General features: G+C 47.3%; 2 protein-coding genes and 1 long non-coding RNA gene across 4 annotated transcripts; 1 reads left to right on the top strand and 2 right to left on the bottom strand.

Moving 5' to 3' along the window:
- Positions 1-919: 919 nt before the first annotated feature.
- Positions 920-10,350, bottom strand: LOC148329720 (nidogen-1-like). Its single transcript, XM_088305505.1, has 20 exons — positions 10,026-10,350; positions 8,420-8,722; positions 7,621-7,847; positions 7,268-7,536; positions 7,043-7,183; positions 6,449-6,700; positions 6,174-6,374; positions 5,868-6,104; positions 5,663-5,800; positions 5,450-5,578; positions 5,090-5,233; positions 4,825-4,944; positions 4,357-4,584; positions 3,990-4,162; positions 3,562-3,688; positions 3,295-3,466; positions 3,048-3,205; positions 2,852-2,975; positions 1,924-2,036; positions 920-1,441 (listed from the first exon to the last, which is right to left on the bottom strand). The coding sequence occupies exons 1-20, from the start codon at positions 10,227-10,229 to the stop codon at positions 1,311-1,313; spliced, it is 3,591 nt and encodes a 1,196-aa protein (XP_088161631.1). The 5' UTR covers positions 10,230-10,350; the 3' UTR covers positions 920-1,310.
- Positions 10,351-15,255: 4,905 nt separating this feature from the next.
- On the top strand, positions 15,256-21,959 carry gpr137ba (G protein-coupled receptor 137Ba). 2 transcript variants are annotated; one of them, XM_088305210.1, is made up of 7 exons: positions 15,256-15,625; positions 16,637-16,686; positions 17,994-18,216; positions 18,305-18,451; positions 18,864-18,992; positions 19,164-19,285; positions 19,787-21,959. In XM_088305210.1, the coding sequence occupies exons 1-7, from the start codon at positions 15,260-15,262 to the stop codon at positions 19,899-19,901; spliced, it is 1,152 nt and encodes a 383-aa protein (XP_088161336.1). In that variant the 5' UTR covers positions 15,256-15,259; the 3' UTR covers positions 19,902-21,959. The 2 variants fall into 2 exon arrangements, with proteins under 2 accessions (XP_088161336.1, XP_088161335.1); XM_088305209.1 differs by lacking the exon at positions 19,787-21,959 and having other exon boundaries at positions 19,164-19,749.
- LOC148329719 (uncharacterized) lies at positions 18,626-21,693 on the bottom strand. Its single transcript, XR_015845110.1, has 3 exons — positions 21,555-21,693; positions 20,633-20,701; positions 18,626-19,307 (listed from the first exon to the last, which is right to left on the bottom strand). It is a non-coding gene; the product is annotated as an uncharacterized LOC148329719 (long non-coding RNA).
- Positions 21,960-22,085: the final 126 nt, after the last annotated feature.

Below are 22,085 nucleotides of genomic sequence, written 5' to 3'. Positions count from 1 at the left end.
AAGTAAACCCTTTTATTGTACTGCAAGGCAAAAGGCCCGCTCATACGGGATGCGGGCAACGCACGGCTCACGCTTTTTTTTTAAATAATGTATTTTTTATTACGGAAAGTAATGCAATGTCCATGACGAACAGTAACTACACAAGTCATAATGACGTTTAAAAATTATCTATTGAATATCAGTAACAATCACCCCGGTTGTTTCAATGAAATTAATCAACTAATAACAATAGGTACAGTAAAATGAGAATAACATACATACATACTTCAATGTTTGAAGATCCTGGACGACTGTAGGATTAAGTTAGTTACATTCCTTAAGACAAAATTCAGGAAAAATATTCCAATCCCCACGATCATTCCCAAATAAATCAAATCGCGCAGTAATATGGTGCCTTCAGGTACACACTAAATTGTTAAAAACAGCACGTCCGGATATCATTTTAAAAAAAGGTCTGTATAAAATGTCCGCCTTTAAAAAATACATTATGCTTTACCCACGTACGACTCAAAAGGTTGGGGCTGCTTTCAGGTAAAATTTCAGGAAAAACATAAAATGCAAAACGACCTTTACCTTCACCTTCTCCAAACTTTTCAATGTGCAACCGTTCAATGTGATGCATTCAAAAATGTAGCTAACAGAATATTTTAAGTTCATCCTGAAATTCCATCCCAAAGACGAATATTATAATTTATTATGTGGCTTCATGAGAGGGCCACAATAGACACATTATGTATGACTTTGGTTTTACTTTTAGTACAATATAGAAGACTTGTACATCAAAGAACAAAAAGAGTCCGAAAGAAAACTCCTTCTGGCCACTTTATCAGGATTGCACCAACGATCGTTGTTGTAATGCATCCTACTAAACACACGAGGTCACTCTCACGCCACTAAAGCCACAGACAAGACAAACAAACCTGTTCGAAAAAAACGTTTTATTTTTTTCGCTGACCACCATGTAAACTCATTTCACAAAGTTTGTTCAGCAACTTCAGTCGTATCTGACAATGAGACTAAAACAAACAAGCCGCATAAAACAGGAAATGGTGTCACGTGTCACTATATTTTTGTAATTTCACATGAAATTACTAATCCCTTGAGTTTTATTCTCAATTTATGTGCACTCGGGAAAACAATGTCAACATAAGAGTGTTCATATTTACAATTCTGTTGGCAGTTTATAATGTAAAAATGCAGATAGGATTAGCAATGAGCAATAAAAGGCACCGTAAATTCACCTCAGTGGCGTTTTCAGCAGTTACAGCACCGTAACGCCGGGCGAGTGGCTCCTAATTTGCCGCCACGTCTCAATTCTCGCCGTCTCTCTCGACGCAGCCCACGCCAACTGCATTGTCGGGACACTTGCAGGAGCGACCGTGCGGTGTTGCTAAGCACAGGTGTGTGCAGCCGCCGTTGTTCACCGCACAGTAGTTTTGTCCTGGAGGAGGAAGCAACGAGACGCAGGAAGGGCCTTTTTAAAACAAACGAGCATAGCAGGGAGCGACAGGAAACAGCCTCTTTGCGCTTCGTTTTACACATTTATACACGCTTCCACAAAACACGTCGCTAACAGCAGATGTTGGAGGCCCTCCCGCTGGTCCGCACATTCCCTGGCTTCGCTTCACCAACGCAGACGTTATCGAGAAGGGACGATGAGGTCCACGGCTGTTATGTGTTCACTCATATTCACACTCTGTGATGGATGCATAATTGTTTTGAGCTCAAAGAGCCACACTAGACTTTTTTTTATGGTCATAAAACAACCCTGGAATGCTTCAAAGAAGGCGCAGCGCTCATTAAAAAAAAAAAAAAAAACTGAATTCATTGAAGCATAGATGAAAGGCCTGACTGGAGGATAGCCCGTTAAAGTACGAGGGTCGAAGAAACGCTCTTGAGGAGGATCGTGAAGAGAACGTTCACCTGGAGGACATTGCGCGTAGGCGGTGGTGATTCCGTAAAGCTTGGAGCGTTTCTGAGGCTGGAACTCGTCAGCCTCCCTGCCGGTGTAGCGATCCACTGCAACCACCGCGTCTCTGTTGTAAATAATACGAGAGGTCAGCAATCCGAGACGAGAAATGTCGCAAAGTGACCGGCGTGTGTGCGTGTTTGCCGCCAAGTGCGGGCCGATGGGACCGGCGGACTTTGTGGACGTCCGGCTGCCGACGTGTGTACCTTCCCCCAACCGAGGTGGAGAAATTGCAAGCAGCTGCCACTTTTTCGGATGCCTCTCCACATACGCGCAAACAGACGGCCCAACCCCCGCCGCCCAAACGCAGAAAATGAAGCACATGGGAAAAGTATCAAGCGGAGCGCGTCCGAGGATGGGAAAGCGTCGACGGCAAAATGCCAATTGGCACTCGTCTCTTTGTCCCGACGAAATTGAAAACACGTTTTTTTCCGTCACTCAAGTTCATCAAATTATTCTGACATTCTTTTGTCAATATCCCCAAAGGTCCGAAATGCCATCGCATAAACACTCATCACGCTTCGGTTGTCATCGTGCAATTTCATCAAATACAACTTTTGTAACCATGGCGACGGGCGCGGAGCAAACGCATGAAAACGCTCAAGTCTTGCCAACTAAACTTTGTCACACGTTTCCGTCCAGCGACGATTTGAAAAAAATACAATCGATAAATTGCGAAGCCAATCGAGTGAACATTCGTCGCCTTCTGAAAAGACCTTCTTCACTCGTCCGCATTCAGATCGTTTGGTAGTCTTCGGGATTAACTTTAAATTCAATCGAATGTTGAAAAATGCCAGGGACGTTCGTCGCTGTATTGCAAGGCTCCGTTGGACTTTGGAATAAACAATGTGGTGGATGCCAGCACCAAAAAAAAAAAGCAACCTGTGCCAATCGGTGTAGTAGATGTTCTTCCCAAATGAGGTGACTCCAAACGGGTAGCGGACGCCCTCCAGGATCTGCCTGCGCTCCCCTCGGCCCGGGTCGGCGCACTCCACTTTGTGCGTGCCTACGTACACGCCAGACAAGACGCGTCAACGCATGTCACGTGAGCGACGAGTCGCTGCGGGCGCCCACCGACCTGCGTCCCCCCAACACAGCAGCGAGCTCTGGGCATCGTACGTCAAGCCGTTGGGAAGGCCCAGATGGTCTTTCACAAGAACCCGCCGGTTGGATCCGTCCATGAAAGACGTCTCAATCTTGGGAGCGTCTCGGTTCCAGTCGGCCCAGTACAGATTGCTGACGTGAGTGGGAAACAAACGGCAACGCGGGTTAAATGACCGGGCGCCAAGCGAGCCCATCTCCTCGTCCGCTTCGCACGCACGCACCCATTGGGGGGGTCGGCGATGATCGCGCGAGGGTTGACCAGACCGGAGTCGACGATGACGCGGCGTTGAGAGCCGTCGAGCGAGGCCACCTCGATGCGGTCGCTCACGGAGTCGGTCCAGAACATTGTTCGTCCCAGGTGGTCGATTGCAATCCCTTCGGGGCTCTGCAAGTCTTTGGAATCAAAACAAAGTTTTTTTTAAGAAAGGCGCGTTGGCGCCATAAACATTTGTTTTTGGGTGTCCCATGATGGCGAAGGGAGGCGTTACCCGATCGAACGACGGCCACGGGCTCGCCCCCCTGGATGCTGGCCTTGCTGATGGAGGGAGACGTGATTTCCGTCCAGTAAATCATCTTGTCCACGCAGTCGTACGCCACCCCGATGACCACCTTCTCCTGCGGAGGCGCCAAACGCGAGCGTTGAAGTTGGCGTCCTTCAAGCGCGACGGCTCGCAGCGGATGCATTTTCTGACATGAATCCAAATCGATGCAAACGGCGCCGCGCGCTGACGAGAAGCCGGAGTGAAAATCGGTCCAATTTCAATTCCACAAAGCCGATGTTTGTAACGTCGCCGCCGTCGAACGCGAGCAGCCGCGCCCGAAGCCGCATAACTCGGTGGCGGGGTGTAAAACGTAACTCATCGGTCCGCATGAATCAATTTGCAGGCGTTCACATCGTTCTTGTGGAGCAACTCACGGGCAGATGCAGGATGGCGCCGGCGTGGTCTTTCTTCATGTCGTAACCTTCCAGCGCGACGTGCTCTATCCTGCCGCTCTGCGCGTACAACAAGTGCGTGCCAGGAGGGAGGGGGTGGACGTCAGGGCGAGGGGTGGGGCCGACGGGTGGTCGCACGCCACCGTGGTCAATGCCTAACCAAACACAATCGCAAAGAAGAAATGGAAAGGAATATTTTTCTCACTCGGCGTTGTTTTCATTTTCAGACGACCAAAGGAATCTTTTCAGAATGTAAAGCACAAGATTTGCACAAAGCGACGTTCAGACTTGCAACGAGTCGCTCGGCCCCCCTCGTGGAAATAACAAAATGAAAGTTGAAGGAACTCACACATGGGTCGGCCGGCGGGCCCCGAGCGCGTCCCCGGGATTTCCCGCCCGTTGCGGTCCACGCACCAGCAGTGCCCGGTGCCGCCGTGGCACTGCATGGGCTCGTAGTCGCCGTTCTCGTGGCACGCGGGGATGTACTGCCCCAGCGCAGGTCGCGGACCGCGAGGGCCCAACTCAGTCGCACCCACGAGACCGTCTCGGTGGCTCTCGCACGGCGTCTTCGTCGGCTCTGAAAGAAATTTCATTTCCTTTCTCTCCTTTTCCCCTCAATGACACCCGAAAGCTCCCCCCGTCCCGCCTCGGGCCCGAAAGCCTTCCGGAGGCCAATAAAAAAAGAAGTGAACGATCCGCACGGCTCAACTATGAAGGCCATTGGCAACGCGGCTCCACTCGAGTGGCGGCGGTCCAAAAGCGAGCGCAACAATCCACTCGCCGGCCGGGCCGGACCGGACCAAAAACTTGGATTTACCCGGGGAGCAGTAAAAGCCATCGCCGCGGTAACCCGGCCGACACCGGCAAGCGAACGACCCCGGCGTGTTGTCGCAAACGGCGTCCGGGTGGCACCCGCCCGCCTGGCACTCGTCCTCGTCTGCAAAGCAAAAAGAGCGAGAGAAACGTTTGCCGTCCGTCTCGCGTCACAATGACAGAAAGTCAAGCGAGGACGCGTGAGATGACGGAGCAGCCGCCAAAAGAGAAGCCCCACGCCGAAATGTTCACGTTCTCGGCGCTTTTACCTCGGCAGACTCGTCCATCTCCTCGGAATCCCGGCGAGCAGGAGCAGACGTAGGAGGAGCCGCCGCTGGGGCTGCATCGGGCGCGCTCGGGAATGTCGCAGTCATGGCTGCCCTCCTCGCACGGGTCCACGGGGCCGCTCACGGCTGACGGAGAAAAATGAAATGATTTGAGCCAGACGGAGAGCTCGAGAGCTCACAATGTCCCTCCTCGTCAATTTTGCGACATTTGATTTTAAGGCGAGGATTCCGCATCTCATTAGCTCGTAACTCTGAAGGAACGTCATCCGGAAACACGAAGCCTTTGTACGGCCAGCCGAGCGCCGGCGCGCCCATCTTTTCCTTCGGGTGAGCCGAACGTACCGACACAAGTCCGCCCATCGCCGCCAAACTGATATCCATCGACGCATTCGCAGCGGAAGGTGCCGGGCTGGTTGTTGCAGATGGCGCGCGAGCCGCAGATCTCCGAATTCTCTCGGCACTCGTCCACGTCTGAAGGAGATAAAAGTGGCTTTTCGCACAACAACGCTTTTCGGCAGCGACACGCCGATGCCTTCGATGATTCGCCGAGCGTACCGTAACACGTGCGTCCGTCGCCGGCGAAGCCCGAGGCGCATCGGCACGAGAAGCGCGCGGCCTCTCCGGGTCGGCAAACGGCGTTGGTGTCGCAGCCGTGTCTGCCGGTGAAACACGGATTCTCTTCCGGCCGCCCTCCTGAGGACCAAAGCGTGATGTCGTGATTTTGGCGAGCGGGCGGGAAGACGACAAAAAAGAAAATCACCGTCGATGTCGCCGATTTTGTTGCTCATGGCGAAGCGGATGAGTTCATTTTTGGGGTCATACATGACAAAAACTTGGTCCACGTTGAGCATCTGCGTGGCTCGCACGTCTCGGGCCGACTCGTCGTGCTGACAACCTTGGAAGGAGATGGTCTGCCGCCACTGGTACGTCCGCGTCTCGTCCTGGGCGCCGTCGGGGAAGTTGAGCGCGTACTTGCGTGTGGACGACGACGTGATCACTGGAAGCAAGCGAACGTTTTCTTGAGGCGCAATTCACAGCCGCGTTTGCGCGCCGGCTCTTTTCTTACGGTTGTTGCCGTACTGGTAGATCTCAGAGTAGGGCTCGACCCGCACGGTGGCGTCGCGCGGCACTTCGGGGACGCGGCCCTCCAGGACGGTGCTCACCGCCAGGTGCTGGTGCTCGTCGATGCCTTTAAACTCCTGCCTGATGGTCAACTTTTCATTCCCGGGCAGGAAGGTGACCTCGGCCTGCCGGGTGAACACGCCCCCTAGGAGACACGCACCAAACGGGCTAAAGGGAGAGCCCGGCCCCGGCAAAAGATGGGACGCCTCCCTCCCTCACCGATAATGCCGAAGCCATTCTTGAAGCCGGGCTGCTCCAGAGCGAAGGCCCACCCGATGACGCCGCCCAGCGCCGACAGGGGCATCAGGGAGGGTCCGAGGGAGCCGGGGATGTCGCTGACGGCCACGTAGGAGCGCCCGTCGTTGACCACCACGTACGAGTGCAGATCGTTGCCGTCGAACCTTTCGGGGGCGGGCGCGTCGCCCACATACACGTGGCCGTGCACTTTGCCGTTCATGCGCTGAGGTTTTCCTGTCGAGACACGTCAGCGGGCTGTGAGGAACAATTTCCAGGAAAGTCTCGTCATCATCCTCGCGCGCCACGCAACTTGAGCTTTTGTTCCGATGGCTTTGAAGTTTAGCGCGCGCCAAAGATTGACGAAAATCCCAACGAGAGCGTTCAAGCGGGGGAGGAAACATGGCGCCGGTTTTTAACTCTTTCCAGGACAAACGAAGAAGTTGACTTTTTCCCGCGACAAATGACGGCCGTTTCGTCGTCATTCTTTGGATGACGTTTGCTGCCGCCGGGTCCATTTTGAGCAAACGTCATTGAGAAATTTAGAAAGTAAATATCAATATAAGTTTGACTTTGTACCCTCTGCCACACACTGTATCCCGTTGCCGTAGAAACCGGGCCGGCAGTGGCAGCAGTATCCGCTGGCGTGGTCCTTGCAGTCCGCAAATGGGGAACACCCGTTTGGGTTGTTTGCGCACGTACCAAAATTGTACGCAAACACTAAAAGACAAAAGCACCACGACAGAAATCAATGGAATGATGTCGGCAGGCGTCGCTCAAAAGTGCCGCCGCTTTCCCACTCACCGTCCACGTTGATATCGGCGTCATCCACCACCACCGCTTGCCGGGGCTGGTACTGAACCGGTTCCACTTGGAGCGCTTCCTCTTCTCGCTCAACGGGAGGGCGGAGCTCTCGCTGTCCGTCCGTATACACTGGGGCTTCTTCTGCGGCGCCGGGGGGCGGCGACGCCTCAGCGGGCAGCTCGCTCACCTCGCCGGGAGCCACGTTGGTGAAATACGGCGACGTTCCGATCTCATACACCCAAACCCCGCTCAGGCCGGAGTTGGTCTGCCTGCGAGGGTGAAAGCGCACGTTTCATGCACGACTTGGCCGGCAACGGCCAGGAAACGGCGCGATGCGGCGTGCCGCCACTTACTGGGCTAACGCACGGACGGACGCGTCTTCGTCGGCGGCCGTGCGATAATACGGACCCTGACTGGAAAACAGGAAACCCCGAACGAGGCCTTTGCTGAAGCCGGCGTGCAAGATGACGCTCTCGTCCCCGACGGCCGTTCGGGTGTACTGAATCCCATCCGCGGCGTAAAGCACGATGGCGTACGAAGACGAGCCCACCGATGCCACGCCCACTTGGAAGGTGTTTCTCTGTCAAGGGAAAAGGTTGCGGGTTCCGTTTGCGCTTCGGACCAAATTGCGCCGTTCAAACAAGCGAGCGGCAGGTGCCAAATTATTTTCATGACGCTGACGTTTTATGAAATCTGCCCGGCAACAAGTTGTCACGCAAACTCCGAGCGTGGCAACAAGCCTGCGACATTGTTCATTTTGTTATTTCAGACATTTCAATCCATCCATCCGTTTGTTCTCCGAGCCGCGAAGCCTCACAAGGGTCACATCTTTTATTTTTTTTAATTAAATTGGAATTTGGAATTTCGTTTGTGTTTGGATGGAGGGCCGACGCCATTGACATCAAAGTCATCGTGTTCACTCGTGCACTTTAAGATGAAGTACGGCGTAAGCCAAAAAGAAACTTTTTCAAACGACAAAGTATGACGATGATTTTGAGTTTTTTTTCGACTGACAAAATCCTTTTTTGGCTGTCGAAGAACTCACCTTAGCGTGGATAGATTAATTCCCTAGCGTCGAAAAAAAAAAGTGCATTGTGATTGGAGGTCAAAGGTCACCTCTTTGTCACACGACAACGGTATCGCGAGCCTCACTTTCTTGTCGGCGCTCTCGCCAGCGCTTTCGGGCTCCTTCCGGGCGACGCCCACCCAGCTGGCGACCACCACGTGGGTGGGACGCACTTCTTGGTCGTGGGGGAAGGCCCGGTCGATGTGCTCCGCGGCCCGACGCAGCACGTCTGGGCTGCTGTCTTCCCGGAAGAAAACCTTGCCCTCGCCGTCGCTCGTGTCCAGATCGCCGTGCAGAGCGGCGATCATTCCAAAGGGGGCGGGCATTTTGCCAACATAGGTCGACTGACTTTTGGGCTCTGCCGTGGCGACGAAGCCGTTGGTGTTGATCTGAAATGACAACGGAAGGAGGCTCGGAAGTGGGGACCATTTTGTTGGCAAGAACCGGGTGAGACCGGCGGCGGATGTGACCCACTTTGAAGTGGATCGCAAACTCATTAGACTAACGGTCCGAGGCGGCCGCTCTGAACGACATGCCGTCCGAACATATTTTACACTCTTCGGGAGGCCCATGAAAAGACGAGCTGGACTCGTGTCAAAAACACGTGCAGACGCCCCCGGCGCATGGGGCTCCTCCACTTCCTGACCGGGAGGGGGGCCGGCGTGGGGAGGGGGCGGGGGGGGGGGGGCGTACAAGCGCGCTACGTTTCCTGTCCTTGCCCCTGACCAGCAGCCCCAGAGACCCCAAAGTAATCTTCATTACAGGCACTTCCTGTCCCGGATGGAAGACAAATCTGGGAAAATGCTCAGTCAGTGTGCGATTCAAACCGTTTTAAATAAATTGATCGCAACAAACCAAAACTTTCTTTTTGAATCACACTCGTGTTGAGACAATTAAAGCAAAGCACGTTTTTTTTTTTCAAAGATCGGTCAAAGAGGTGAGTGTTCCCGACAGGGCGCAGCCGCAGACGGGAATTGAATTGCTTTGTTTCATCTACAGCACAAAGAATCTTAATTGCAAATATTTTTGTGCTGGCACTCACATTTTGTTTTGTTTTACTAGGCAATTTTTTTTTCATTCTTAAAAAAAAAAAAAAAAAGTTCCTCATGATTCTGATTGAAGATAAAGTTGTCATTGATGTTCAGGTGGAAACAATTTGTCAGTCACAAACTTTGCTTAAATGCATTCCGGTTGAAAAGAAGGCCACAGCACTATTGGGGGACTATAAAGGGTTGCTTGTGTGTCCCACACAATGGCGCAGCTTTCAGACCATTTTTGGTTTGTTGCAATTTTTTTGGGGTGGGGGGGGGAGTATTCATCAATTCCGATTAGGAGCTTCAGAACTGGACAGGAAACTGCAGAAAATATGAGCAACACTGACTTTTTTTCAATTGAACTGATGTGGGAGTTCTTTTGGGCTGGAGGTCAACAGGAACGTGATAACCTCTCGCTGGAAGAATGCGAGGACACGTGCATTCCAAACGATTCATGCAATCTTTGCGATCACCAAACTAATGCGTTATTCCGTTAACCATATAAACTTTGTCGGTTGACAAAATGTGCCCCCCAAGAAGTGCGTAATTGCGCAAGACTCGATTGGGATAATCCAACCGAACCAAAAGAAGTTGGCCAGCATTGCTGCCGTTTTTTTCCCTCCAAGTGGTTGTCACAGACAAGTGGCGATTTACTTACAAAGATGCTGTTAAAAGTTCCATCATAGAAGAGCACAGGCTTTTCCAGTTCAAGCGTGTGCGTGACGTCATCACCCGCGTCCAACTGTTGGTCTCCGGCGCTCGGACCGAACGGGAAAAAGTCTGCTGGCGTTAAACTTTGTGCGGACGCCACCATCGCGAGGAAAGAGGCGAAGACGAGCCACGCTTGCTTCGAACAAGCCATTGCTCGTGTTCGAGAGGAGCTTCGGAGCAGTCCTGCTTGTGTTCGAGTCGGAACAGGAGGAGGTCCACGGAGCGGAGTGACGTCCGGCCTCCAGTCAGGAAAGTTCAGGCCCAGTTTGAAGGAGTTGGGGCGGAGTTGAGCTGAGCTGAGCTTTGGGGGGGGGGGGGGGGGGGGGCGCTCGGGGCTTCTCTCATCAAGCAATACTAGAAAAGGAAATGAGAAGCGAGCCACATAAACATCCGCCCCTGCTTCATGTTGATCTTAAAAGCAGATTCTTCGAGTAGTTTCTTCCACTTAGCTCAAACAACATCGTGAGGCTTTTCCTTTGTCACCATAATCCCAAGAAGGCATAACACCTAAAAAAAAAAAACTCAAGTATCATCCTTTCATTTTCTGAACCGCGATTCCTAAAATACAGTAGCTTAATAGACCCAAGTGTTCATCAAAAAACGACTTTTTTTTTTAGTCCCAAGAAGCACATTTAACATTTTGTGCCATCGTGTACAGCTTGAAAATGTGTATGGAAAAAAAAGAAATATTGATTCACATAAACATAAATTCCACTTTTTTTCATCTACTTTTAAAAAAAGTTCTTAAGAATGCAAATGTACTGAATGAAAAAAACTATAGGGAAGTCAAGTCAAAAAATATTCCCAACAGTATTTTCTTTGTGAGCGGCGCAGTGGCTGACAAAACTATTTGATTTCCTAAAACAAAATAAAAAATTTTTTCATTCATTTACAAATGATGGGAATATGTTGACCTTTTTGCCAAACATACCATGACCATTTATTGATTGCTGTCTGCTGAGTTCATTAGCCGAATGTCAAATTAGTTTTGTCTCTTTTCAAAGCAACTCATCTCAAATCACATCTTTTAAATTCACTCAAACTAGAGAAGAAACCTCAAATGACACGCGAGTGTTTGTTTAGCCAATCGGGGAACGCTCCATCTTTTGCCACCGCAAAGTCCGTGTGACGTCAAAGCAAAATGTCCTAAACATACATTTGAATTTTCCACTTGGCTTACAAAGACTCCAAATAAAGGATCCACTGCGTTGGTTCCACTGAAGCCATCTGAGTGCATTCGGAGCCAAGACAGAACCCATCAGGACACCGACATCATCGCACGGCCCAGCGACCACCGACACGACTCGACGGCCACTCGGATCGAAACGTTCGCATCGCAGATTAACACTCAACATGCGAGCTCGACTGGACTCGTTTCTCGATTGTTGTCCGTCCGGACTCCCACTCGATCGTGTTCGCTCAACTGCGTGCCACCGAGTCTCACTATCTAATGCCGGCTGACCCGTTTGTGTCGTGTCCTCCTCTTGACCTCATCTCTTCATTCCTCAGAACAAATCTTTTTGCCTTGCTTGGAATAGCTGAGCCGGCGGCATCCACATTTTCTTTCTGTACCTCATTTGGTCACACAGTTGACAGCATGACAAGAAATTGAGCCTGCAGCTGAAGAAAGCGTTTATGGATGCTTTTTGAAATGGTGCACAATTTAGGGAAGCAAATGATGCAACATTTTTAGTGTTTGCGTTATGTGTGGCGCGTTTGCTGATCGCTTCATGTACAAAGTTTGTATTGCAATTTTTAACAGGGAACCAAATTAAATACAATAAGATACATTCATCTTATTAGAAGGGACTAGAACGATGTGATTCCTGCCAGCCGATAAGTGAAGAAAGCAATGATAATACAGTCATCGTATATTCACTCGGATAATCATTTAAGTCAAGACAATAATGATCTCAATGATTTCCCAGAAGAATTAAGAAACGGATCAATTCCGTATCAATATGCAGCGCTTCATTTCGATCAGTCAGTGCCAGTGTTCACGTTTCCAAATGATCTCATCCACAACATTCCTAGAAAGTCACATGTCCCGTTACCGGTAAGCTATCTTTAGAACCGGCTCGCTGGTTCTTGGGGCTACTCGGTGCCCGCGAGCATCACATTGGTCAACGCGGTTCCAACTCCTTGAATAGATAGAAGCGGTGTGGAAAATGTTCATGGATGGATGTCAAAGTCTTGTCATGAACAACAAAAAGGACTGCATTTTTTGCTTTCTGGGATTTAAATTCAGAATATTCAAGTGATTCAATTAAAAATCTACATTTACATAACATAAAATGGATTTTATTAGAATTCCCCCCGCACCCCATCTCCAAAATATTATGATTTTTTTTTTCAATAAATCAAGCAATCGCCCGCCTCGGCAAAGTGTTTCTATGGATAATCTCTTTGAACAGTGCCATCGTGTGGCCATTGTGGGTATCACATCTTAACGATGCATCCAGTCTTGTTCTTTACAGTCGTGAGTTACAGAAAAAAGATTCTATTCCAGACGACTGAATGTGAGGCAAGGTGCAATCTGGACTGACCAGCTGTCAGTCACGTGGCACATATTGATAAGCAAACTATTCCCTCCCACATTTGCGCCTGTGGGCAATTTCGAGTATCCAGGAAGCCGACCTAAATGTCTTTTGAGTGTGACAAAGAAAAATGCTCAAGCCGCATTGAGCGTTGAACTTCACTGCATTCAGAATCCAAAGTGCTACTTAGTACTTGACGATACCCTTGTGAAGCCATTTTGGGCTTGTGTGGTATCACAACGGTGAGGCGTGACGAATGACAGGTCACTTGAAATGACCTCTTTTTTTGGCCTCTTGCATTTTCACATGCTCCACTCATGTGAAACCACTCCCACCCTTGTCACCCATTTGCAAACCTCGCTCATGTTCAACCCTATTCAACATTGCTGGTTACTTTTTTTTGGGCGGGGGCGGGGGTAAACACTATAATCTTTGTAATATTGTTTAAAATCACAGACAGGGTGCAGACAAAGTTTTTTTCTTGTGAAATTTGATTGCTTCTGCATTTTTTTCTCACAAAAAAAGGCGATGGTATCGCTTCCTACTAACTGGGCTCATTTATATTAGAAGAAGCTCTGTTCTTACTAACGTCAAAGTTTTTTACTTTGCATCTCACATGTATCACAGTATTTGAATTTTTATCTTCAACATTAAAACAAAAATAATCCGCAGAAATGAAGCAACGAAACACTGGTTTCCCGTGTTAAAATGTAACCAGAACCGAATAACAAAAGCACAATGTAGCCGACCGGCGAGACATTCAGACAGACAGGAACACCCTCCTGCAAAAAATAGCATCGCACATAACCCCAAAAATTGTTGATACACTGAAATAATAACCATAATGTTTCGATTTACTCCAAAAAGAAGACTCAGTGTGAACTCTTAGCCTGCTTATTGAACACAAAGCTATTTTTATTCGGATCTGTTCGGACTCGCAATGGCAACAGGCGGCCACTTTCACTTCATTGCACCTGTACTGCCACCTAGTGGAAGCAAAAAAGTTTTCTGACTGTCGCAACTTCAGTTGTCCACAAATACGTTATTTGTTGTTGCTCAAGAACACTTGGAATGAATAGGAAATAACATTTGTTTTATTTCCCACAGCACATTTTTAATCTTCTGTGTTTTAAATTTAAAGCTTTTGGTCTTGCATTTAAATTTAAAATGTTACGAAATCCTGATTTTAAAATGAGTCTGGTATCACAACTACAACTAATTCGTTTCAAGGTCATAAAGAACTTGACAAGTTAGGATTAATTCATGAGAGCCAATTCAGTTACCTCAACAAGTGAATGCTAGAATCATCGGCAGGTTGCTTACGCTAAAAACTGAAAGCCAATCCTGGAAATGGGTTTCCTTGAAAAAAACAAAACAAAACTCTCATCTCTCGAAAATTTTGTCCTACTACTGGAAGCAAAAAGTACTCAAATACTGAACAGTTGGGCGTGCAATCAGAAGTTTGAAAAGGGTCAAATTCAATTGACCTGTTCAGGTTGTTGTTCACAGGTTTCAAACTTGGGCCCGGGGGCCAGATATGGCCCATCACAAAATTTGATGCGGCCTTCGAAAGCAAATTTGGTGCACAAACTTCCATTACTCGTGCTAAAATCTACAGTCATATGTAATAAATAAAAAAAAAAATTCAGATATCGCAATTTTCCCCCCCCAACTCATTTTCTAGTATCTTGAACGACGATTGTCCTTCTGATTTTAAAACAAGTGATGCATCAGTTAGAGCCATCCATTATCTGTTGGGCTTGTCCACACTAAAGTCGCGAGGGGTGTTATCCCATCTATCATCGGGCAGTAGGCGGGGGACACCCTGAACTGGTTGCCAGCCAATGGCAGGGCACACGTAGACAAACGACCATCGGCGCTCACACTCACACCTAAGTGCAAGTTAGAGTGTCCAATCAACTCGCCATGGATGTTTTTGGAATGTGGAAGACCAGAGTACCCGGAGGAAACCCACACTTGCAAAGTCCACAGAGGAGGAATCGAACACACGACCTCCGCACTATGAGGCCAGCGTGCTAACCAATCGGGCCACTGTGCCGCCTTCAGTTGTAAGTAATAAATAATATGCTGAGGAAATTCATCTAAGGTTTCAGTTCAAAAAAAGTGATCAAGTTATTTGAATCTCAATCGTATATTTATATTGGGATATCTTTTACGATCAAATGCATTTACTGGCATTGTAATGGAGCATGATCGTTCTTGTGGCGACCGCTGTCTTTCGTGTACGTGCGAAGCAGCACTTGCCTCCGAGGGAGCGTTTTGCTGTGGCGGGAGGTCCTCCCATGACAGGGTTAAAGGTACAACAAGCGTGCGTCAGCTGATGCGTCCGTGACGTCACGTTGAAGGGGGCGTGCCATGCAGCGAGTGCCAGCCATCCGGCCAGCGAAGGAAGCAGCAGCAGGCTCGCGTCCCGAGCAGCTTCCGAGCGCCGAACGCGAGCCGCCATCCTCAGCGGCGATCATGTGCCTGCGCTTGAGTTCGGCTCCGGAAGCGAGCCTCCTTCCTCCCCCGCCGCTTCTCTCCTCTTGACTGCGTTTTCGTGCGCGTCAAGTGGAGCAGCTTTTGCCGCGGTCGCTGGTTGGAAGCCGGCTCCTGTTCCTCCTCGTCGTCGTCGTCGCAGCTCATGGAGGCCCCGGCGCAGGAGGCTCGGGAGTGGTTCCCCCTGCCCACTCTCACGCCGGCCGTGCCCCCTTACGTGACCGTGGCTCTGACGGTGGTCTACAGCGCCTTCTACTCGCTGCTCTTCATCTTCGTCTACGTGCAACTGTGGTTGGTGCTGCGCTACCGGCACAAGCGCTTCAGCTACCAGACCGTGTTCCTGTTCCTGTGCCTGCTGTGGTCGGCCCTGCGCACGGTGCTCTTCTCTTTCTACTTCAAGAACTTTGTGACGGCCAACACTTTGGGGCCTTTTCCTTTCTGGCTGCTGTACTGCTTTCCCGTGTGCCTGCAGTTCTTCACGCTGAGCCTCATGAATCTCTACTTTGCACAGGTGAGTGCAAACATGACGCACAGGAGTTCTGCAGGCAACCCAGTCAGTACCTCTCCGGCCGCGGTCTCGGTACCGTTCCGGCCTCGACCCTCCCCGCCTTGTTGATAAAAATTGTTGGCCCCCTGACCCGTTGAGTTATGAGCATGTCTATGGATCAAATAAAACTCGCATTTCAAGGCACCACTGAATATGTATTATTCATTTCAGCCAGTGGAACATTATTTACAGTTTGATCATTAACTTAAATATAGGAAAAATAAATAAACCTGCCATTATATAGTGGTTCAATTGGATTTAAATACTGTGTAAATTTTTTTTTAAAAATAATTCCTCAAATCTATTCCCAAGTACTTCAATGATAAGAAGCTAGTTTTGCATTTCGTTCCGTTTCCGTACCAAACATGAATCGAACCTTGACTTTAAAACGAACAGAGAATTTGTACTCCCACTGCAGCCCCAACAACATAACTTGTCGGATGAAGGACGCGTCAACTTTTACCACTCCGCAACGTCGGTTAAGGCACGATTACGAAAAATTGGACTCAAAATCAGACCAGCACGGTTACTTCCTGAATATGCACCATTTCATTTACATGCTCTCATTACATTGCAAATGTGTACCTCGTCTTGTGTTCGGTATGTAAAAGAGTCCATATCCTCAGTGATGGAAAAACAAAATATTTTGAGTTTCTATTTGAATCAATTTATTGACAACCGCCCTCCTACTGAGATACCAGGCAGCCGCCAGTTCCAATCAGCTTTTAGGGGTGACGAGTGACTCATTCCTCATCGTCTTACATAATTCGCATATCAAACAATAGCTCCTCGAACCGCTAACTACGGCTTATTCTTAGCATCAACGGACAATGTGTGTGGTAAAAAAGTGAGAAGCAGCCGGCTTCCTGTTTGTTGATTTTTATTCTTGCTGGAATGTGAATAGCGAACTGAACATGTGTGGTTGCGTTACAACACCAGGCATTTGCAGTACACATTCACTCTTTCTCACTGCAGGTCGTATTCAAGGCCAAGTCCAAATATGCACCGGAGCTCCTGAGGTACAGGTAAGAAAATACTTTTGCATTCAATCATGTGACAAGCTTCAGTGCCAAATAAGCACCTCAAAAGAGTTAGGACCTAGTTAGTACAAAACTTGCGTCCCTTTCCACACTGCTTGTCCTCATTAGAGCACAAGTTGCCGCCTATGCCATCACTTACAACTCAATGATTGTATTTTGTCGCTCCCACCAGAGGTGCGCATGTTGCAAATCGGAACCTTCAACAAATCTTAAGCAAGTCCAAAGTTTCTGTGGAAATAATTCAAGCCTAAAATCTTGCTCAGTCATAACACATTTTGCAGTGTGAAAAAGGTCAACATTCACTGATCATGACGACACAAAAAAGTACATCATCTTTCAAAAATGATCACACAACAATTTTGGAGTGTGCAATCAATGTCTACACTTCAATTATTTACGAGACTGCATGTTATTATTTAGGTTTTACTAACATTTGTATGAGTGTCACGTAACTGACAATAAATATTCAAATATTCTTAATGTGCAAGTAATCATAAAAAACGACATCTTGTTTTTGGTGTCAATCTGTTTTTTAAAGGAATTAACTTTGTGCACTTTGTAGCTTGTCAAGATAAATCAATTTGACGCACGCTTGAGTTGCCACATCAAATATGGCGGACACGCTCACGGCCAGAAAAGTACTCAAAGTGGAGTCTATGTATAGATGTCTGTAGCAATCCCTTTTTACCAAAAAAATATGGTTTCAAGATTTCAATGTCTATCGCTCTATTGTCGTCTCAATTAAATGCATAACCCACCTCAAGTTGTGTTAATATTTGACCAGCGATTGGGCCGCTAACGTAGCTAGCTTAACTTCACCATTCACACCGCTAGCTTACATTTGTCTGACAGACGATAGTAAACGTCGTCCATGTTCGAGTGTCAAACCTGACATGTTGCTATTGTCTTTTTTTCGGTTCCATGAAAGCAATAATTCTTGAATCTAAATGGATTTATCTTTGGTGACACTTGGAAATCCAAATAGCCTCAGCCCTTGTCTGAATACTTTTTTTTTTTTCCCTTGACTGCACGCTGGTGGTCGTCATTGCGGGTGTGCTCACGAATGTCTAGTCGAGTTTCACAAGTTTGTGCCGAGCAAGTCGCAAGTCATCAAATCGGTGACGTAAGTCAAATTGTGCGAGTAGCTCACGTCTGCTCGCCACCACCGGTCGCAATCTCATCTTCTGAGTGGACACTTTCGACGAGTCTCAGCCGGCTGCAGCAGTCGGCGACATTTCGAAGTGAAACAACGACAACGAGGTGAAAATGTTGTCTGCCGTGTGTGGCTGCAGGCTTCCGCTCTACCTTACCTTCGTGTTCATGAGCGTGCTGTTTCTGGCCGTCAACTTGGTGTGCGCCATGCTGGTGAGGACGTCGTCTGCCGACGCCCGCACGGTGGTGCTGGTGAGGGTGGCCATCAACGACACCCTCTTCGTCTTGTGCGCCGTCTCCCTCTCGCTGTGTCTCTACAAGATCGCCAAGATGTCCCTGGCTAACATTTATCTGGAATCCAAGGTGAGGAAAAGGAGGGACGCCGCTTGAGGCCTTTTTCTATTCCCGCGTCCGCATTGCATCACGTGACACGCGCAACATGTCCGCGCAGGGAACGTCGGTGTGCCAGGTGAGCGCGATAGGAGCCATCGTCATCCTCCTGTACACGTCCCGGGCCTGCTACAACTTGGTGGTCTTGGGACTCTCCAATAAGAGCATCAGCTCCTTCGACTACGACTGGTACAATGTTTCGGACCAGGTAAGCAAACGTTTCCGGCAGGGAAATTTAAAATGGCGTTGTTGGCATACATTTTCTTTGGAAATGTGTCATTTGCCTTTTTTTCTTTTTTGCATAAATGCGATCTCCTGTAAAAGACCAAAACATTTCTCATGAATCTGATATTACTCCTTGTAAAAACAGACACATTCATAGTTTCTGTTTGGGAAGAGGAACTTGAAAACGTAATCGCATATTAAAACACCATCACAACATTGAGGAAAATCAAAATGGCAATTAGATTATTTTTCAAAAGCTTGTCCAACAAAGTCATCTGGAATCATCTCACAAGCGACTGCAATGAAGAGCATTGCTATAGAAATGAGACGGAATCATTCGAATAGCAAAAAAAATCAAATTGTCGGAGTTATGCCGTGTTTGTCTTTTCTTTCAGGCAGATTTACAGTCCACTTTGGGTGACACGGGCTACGTCGTCTTCGGGGTGATCTTGTTCGTATGGGAGCTGCTCCCCACTTCGCTCGTCGTTTTCTTCTTCAGAGTCCGCCGGCCCAACCTGGACAGGGTGAGTCATCGGAAGGCGCCTGACACGTTCACATTGAGCAAGAGTGGAAGTTGAATCCTCCGAAGAAAATGAAGTTGTTGCGCAACTTTGATCAGCGTGACATTCAGATGAAGGGCCGGAAGTTGTCGATTCGTTGATTGGCAACAAAAAGGTGTCCATCTTGTGTTGCAGACCAGCGCCGGACTTCCCAGTCACGTCTTCTCCTCAAGGGCTTATTTCTTCGACAACCCCCGGCGTTACGATAGCGACGACGACCTCGCGTGGAGCGTCATGCCTCAGAACATCCAAGCCAGGTGTACAAGTCAAACATCATTCCTAAAAAATAATGCAACGATATTGCTCGGTGCTGACCCAGCACGCTTGCACATTTTTAGGCTATTGAATTCATTCAAATGTTTTCTTTTCATTTGTCAATAAACAATGCAAAGATATTCAAATGGCATCGAAAATGCTCGTACTTAAAGGGTGACTTTGCAGTTGTAAAATTGCAAAAATGTCGCCTAACTTTACGAATGTTGACGCATTAGCACGGTAAACAAGCTAATGTTAGCAAGAATGACTTGTTTGTCAATAGAAAGTTACAAAGTTTGAATTTTGTGCTTTTAATTCAGAATTGAACGCAGGTGACGATTGCACCTGTTGAGCAGAAATGACGTTTGTTCCGTATCGCCTCTGAATGTGAAAATGCAAACTCCCCTTTTGATCATATGAAACGAAGACTAGAAACAATTTGCCTTCAGAACAAATGTTGCCCCCCCCCCCCTCTGAACTATGGCATCTTTTTTTTGCTCCAGTTTGGCTGCCGACAGTTACGAGTGGGGGAGCGGAAGCAACAGCATCAGCGCGTATGTCGGAGCGGACGACATTTACCACCTGCCGCCTCCTCCAGAGGAGCTCAACCACTACTGATGAGGTCACAAAGACTTTTGGGGACTCCAAATATTTTTTTGCACATCAATATTATCCTTGTGAAGCACACTGGACTCGTTACATTCACATTAGAACTCCGAAGCGTGCCAGTATATGAACGAGCACTTATGGGAAGATGATTTGCACAATCTGTCAAAACAGGGCCCAACATTACTTTTTGTTTTTAAAGTTTATATTAATATCGGATCAATATGTTTCCTGAGCCTTTTCATTATGCACTCTCTCGATGTATGTGTATTTCTTTTCAAACAAATGTGTTAATATTGCTATAATCGTTTCAATAATCAAAACAAACAAATAGATTGTAGTCAATAGTATTTTTTTTGGGTGTGGGGGGGGGTGGACACAAACGGCTAACGTGAGAACATGGAAACTAGTTGTCCACGTAAAAATATACAGTTGAATCTAAATTTGAATTTCATTGGAAACTTAACTGAGAAAAATTTTGAGACTGATCTACATAAAAAAATGTAAGGTAACTTTTTGCATCACATTTTAGATCAAGCAAGGATAGTGTTTGTTTCCTCGACTTAATTTCTTGTGCAGAAGGTGCAACCTATTTTAAATGCTCCTGTTGTTGACAGTTTGATGTTGCAGTCCTTCATTTCTCGAAGAAAACTTGAAACAAATTTGAATGTGCCACCTTTTGCATTTCCCCGATTCGGCAGGGGAGAGATGTGTCACTACAAATGAAACAGGCTGTAGATTACCATCTATCGTTGTTCCAGTACAGCCATCTTAATTCGGCGTAGAGATACCACCAACCAACATGTAGTCACCTGGTGAAAATATTTAGAAGTGAGAAATCCACCCTGGCAATTCAACAAATCTACACTATATTATACGAACAGCCAAAATGCATGACATCTAGCGACTCAACTTTTCAGGCTGGCGTTGGATCAAACTTCTTTAATTTACATTGTGCACATGTATCTAATGCTCATTTTAGCTTAGCTCTTCTTCTTTCTAGATTGATTTTAATGTTGCATTCCATTTACATCTTGTCTGACGCACATTGTACATTTATTGAGCTGTTTCTTCACCAGTAGTTGTCAAAATAAATTTGCTTAATAATGGGAGAAAAATGTCAGCAGTTACCAAAAAAAAAAAATCACATTTAAAAGGAAACGAAAGACCAATCTTCCCGTTTTAAACATTACTCATGAACTTGAATGTGATGGTTGAATGCTACTTAACGTAACTTTATGAAATCGGCTACAAAATACAAAAAGAAAAAAAAGAAAGGAGAAAACGGGCTCCATCGCAAACTGGCGTCACAACGGATGGACTCCGTCTAACATTGTTGGACCTTCGCACGAGGGAAAAAAAAACAAACATCTCTTTTGTTTTTTAAATTCACTTACAAGTTATCGTCACACATGAGGCTTCAAATACATCCACTTGCCAATGTTTATCTTCGATGAAGACGAAAAGACTCGTTTTTTAAATAGATATATATGAACATTTATGAAAACTAGCATATAGCATATTGGTGCCGTCTAATTTCTGGCGGTCCTTTTGTCGCTCCGAGCGAGTGTTGAAAAGCAGGTACAGTTTGTATATTGTAAAGCCAGTATAGTAGAAACAAAAAAACACTGAAAGTCTCTTTCTATTATCAAACTTTCTTCTTACCTTAAAGTGCAGCTCACCCGAAAAGAGTTGGTAGGTGAAGTCCGCTGAAAATGTTGTCGGTTGCCGCTACCCACAATGCATTGCGCACGTTCAATTTCTGGAACAAGCTTCTTGTTTGTTGCGCGTTTGTGTCTGAAAAGACGAGTTGGTGCAATTGGATTGTGTTTGTAAAAGAACACAAATCTAAATATTGAGTCATTGATACAACTGAAAATCAAAGAGATTTTCATGTAAAGATACACATTCAGATTTTTATTAAGTTTACAAATTTAGCGTATGCTTCTTTGAATCACTTTTTCGGTGTTATTTCGGGAGTTGACCTAAAAAAGGCAAACTCAGCTTCATTCAACACACACCAAATATTTTCCAGCATTTTCTTAATGACATTTCAATTTGTCAAGATGGTGACTTGGGGCTTTTTGTAAACTGCAAGCTCCAAAAATCGGACTTTTAGGAATAAAAGGTCATCGATCTTAAAGCACAGTCGATGCCGCTGACGATAAGCCCGAAAGCTTCTCGTCAATTTATGGA

Source organism: Idiotropiscis lumnitzeri, chromosome 9 (assembly GCF_059441095.1).
Source record: "Idiotropiscis lumnitzeri isolate Australia: NSW breed Sydney's pygmy pipehorse chromosome 9, RoL_Ilum_1.0, whole genome shotgun sequence".
NCBI lineage: Eukaryota > Metazoa > Chordata > Actinopteri > Syngnathiformes > Syngnathidae > Idiotropiscis > Idiotropiscis lumnitzeri.
The sequence above is the reverse complement of the archived record's forward strand: the minus strand, read 5'-3'. Positions and strand labels throughout refer to the sequence as shown.

Bases quoted from the DNA above. Each gene is read 5' to 3' on its own strand.
- LOC148329720 (XM_088305505.1), bottom strand. From the start codon at position 10,229: ATGGCTTGTTCGAAGCAAGCGTGGCTCGTCTTCGCCTCTTTCCTCGCG. The intron at 6,701-7,042 runs GTACAAAGTCAA...GTGTCTCGACAG, and splicing joins GATACAGTGTGTGGCAGAGG to GAAAACCTCAGCGCATGAAC. The intron at 5,234-5,449 runs GTACGTTCGGCT...TTTCTCCGTCAG, and splicing joins CGATGGGCGGACTTGTGTCG to CCGTGAGCGGCCCCGTGGAC.
- gpr137ba (XM_088305209.1), top strand. From the start codon at position 15,260: ATGGAGGCCCCGGCGCAGGAGGCTCGGGAGTGGTTCCCCCTGCCCACT. The intron at 16,687-17,993 runs GTAAGAAAATAC...GTGTGGCTGCAG, and splicing joins CCGGAGCTCCTGAGGTACAG to GCTTCCGCTCTACCTTACCT. The intron at 18,217-18,304 runs GTGAGGAAAAGG...ATGTCCGCGCAG, and splicing joins ACATTTATCTGGAATCCAAG to GGAACGTCGGTGTGCCAGGT.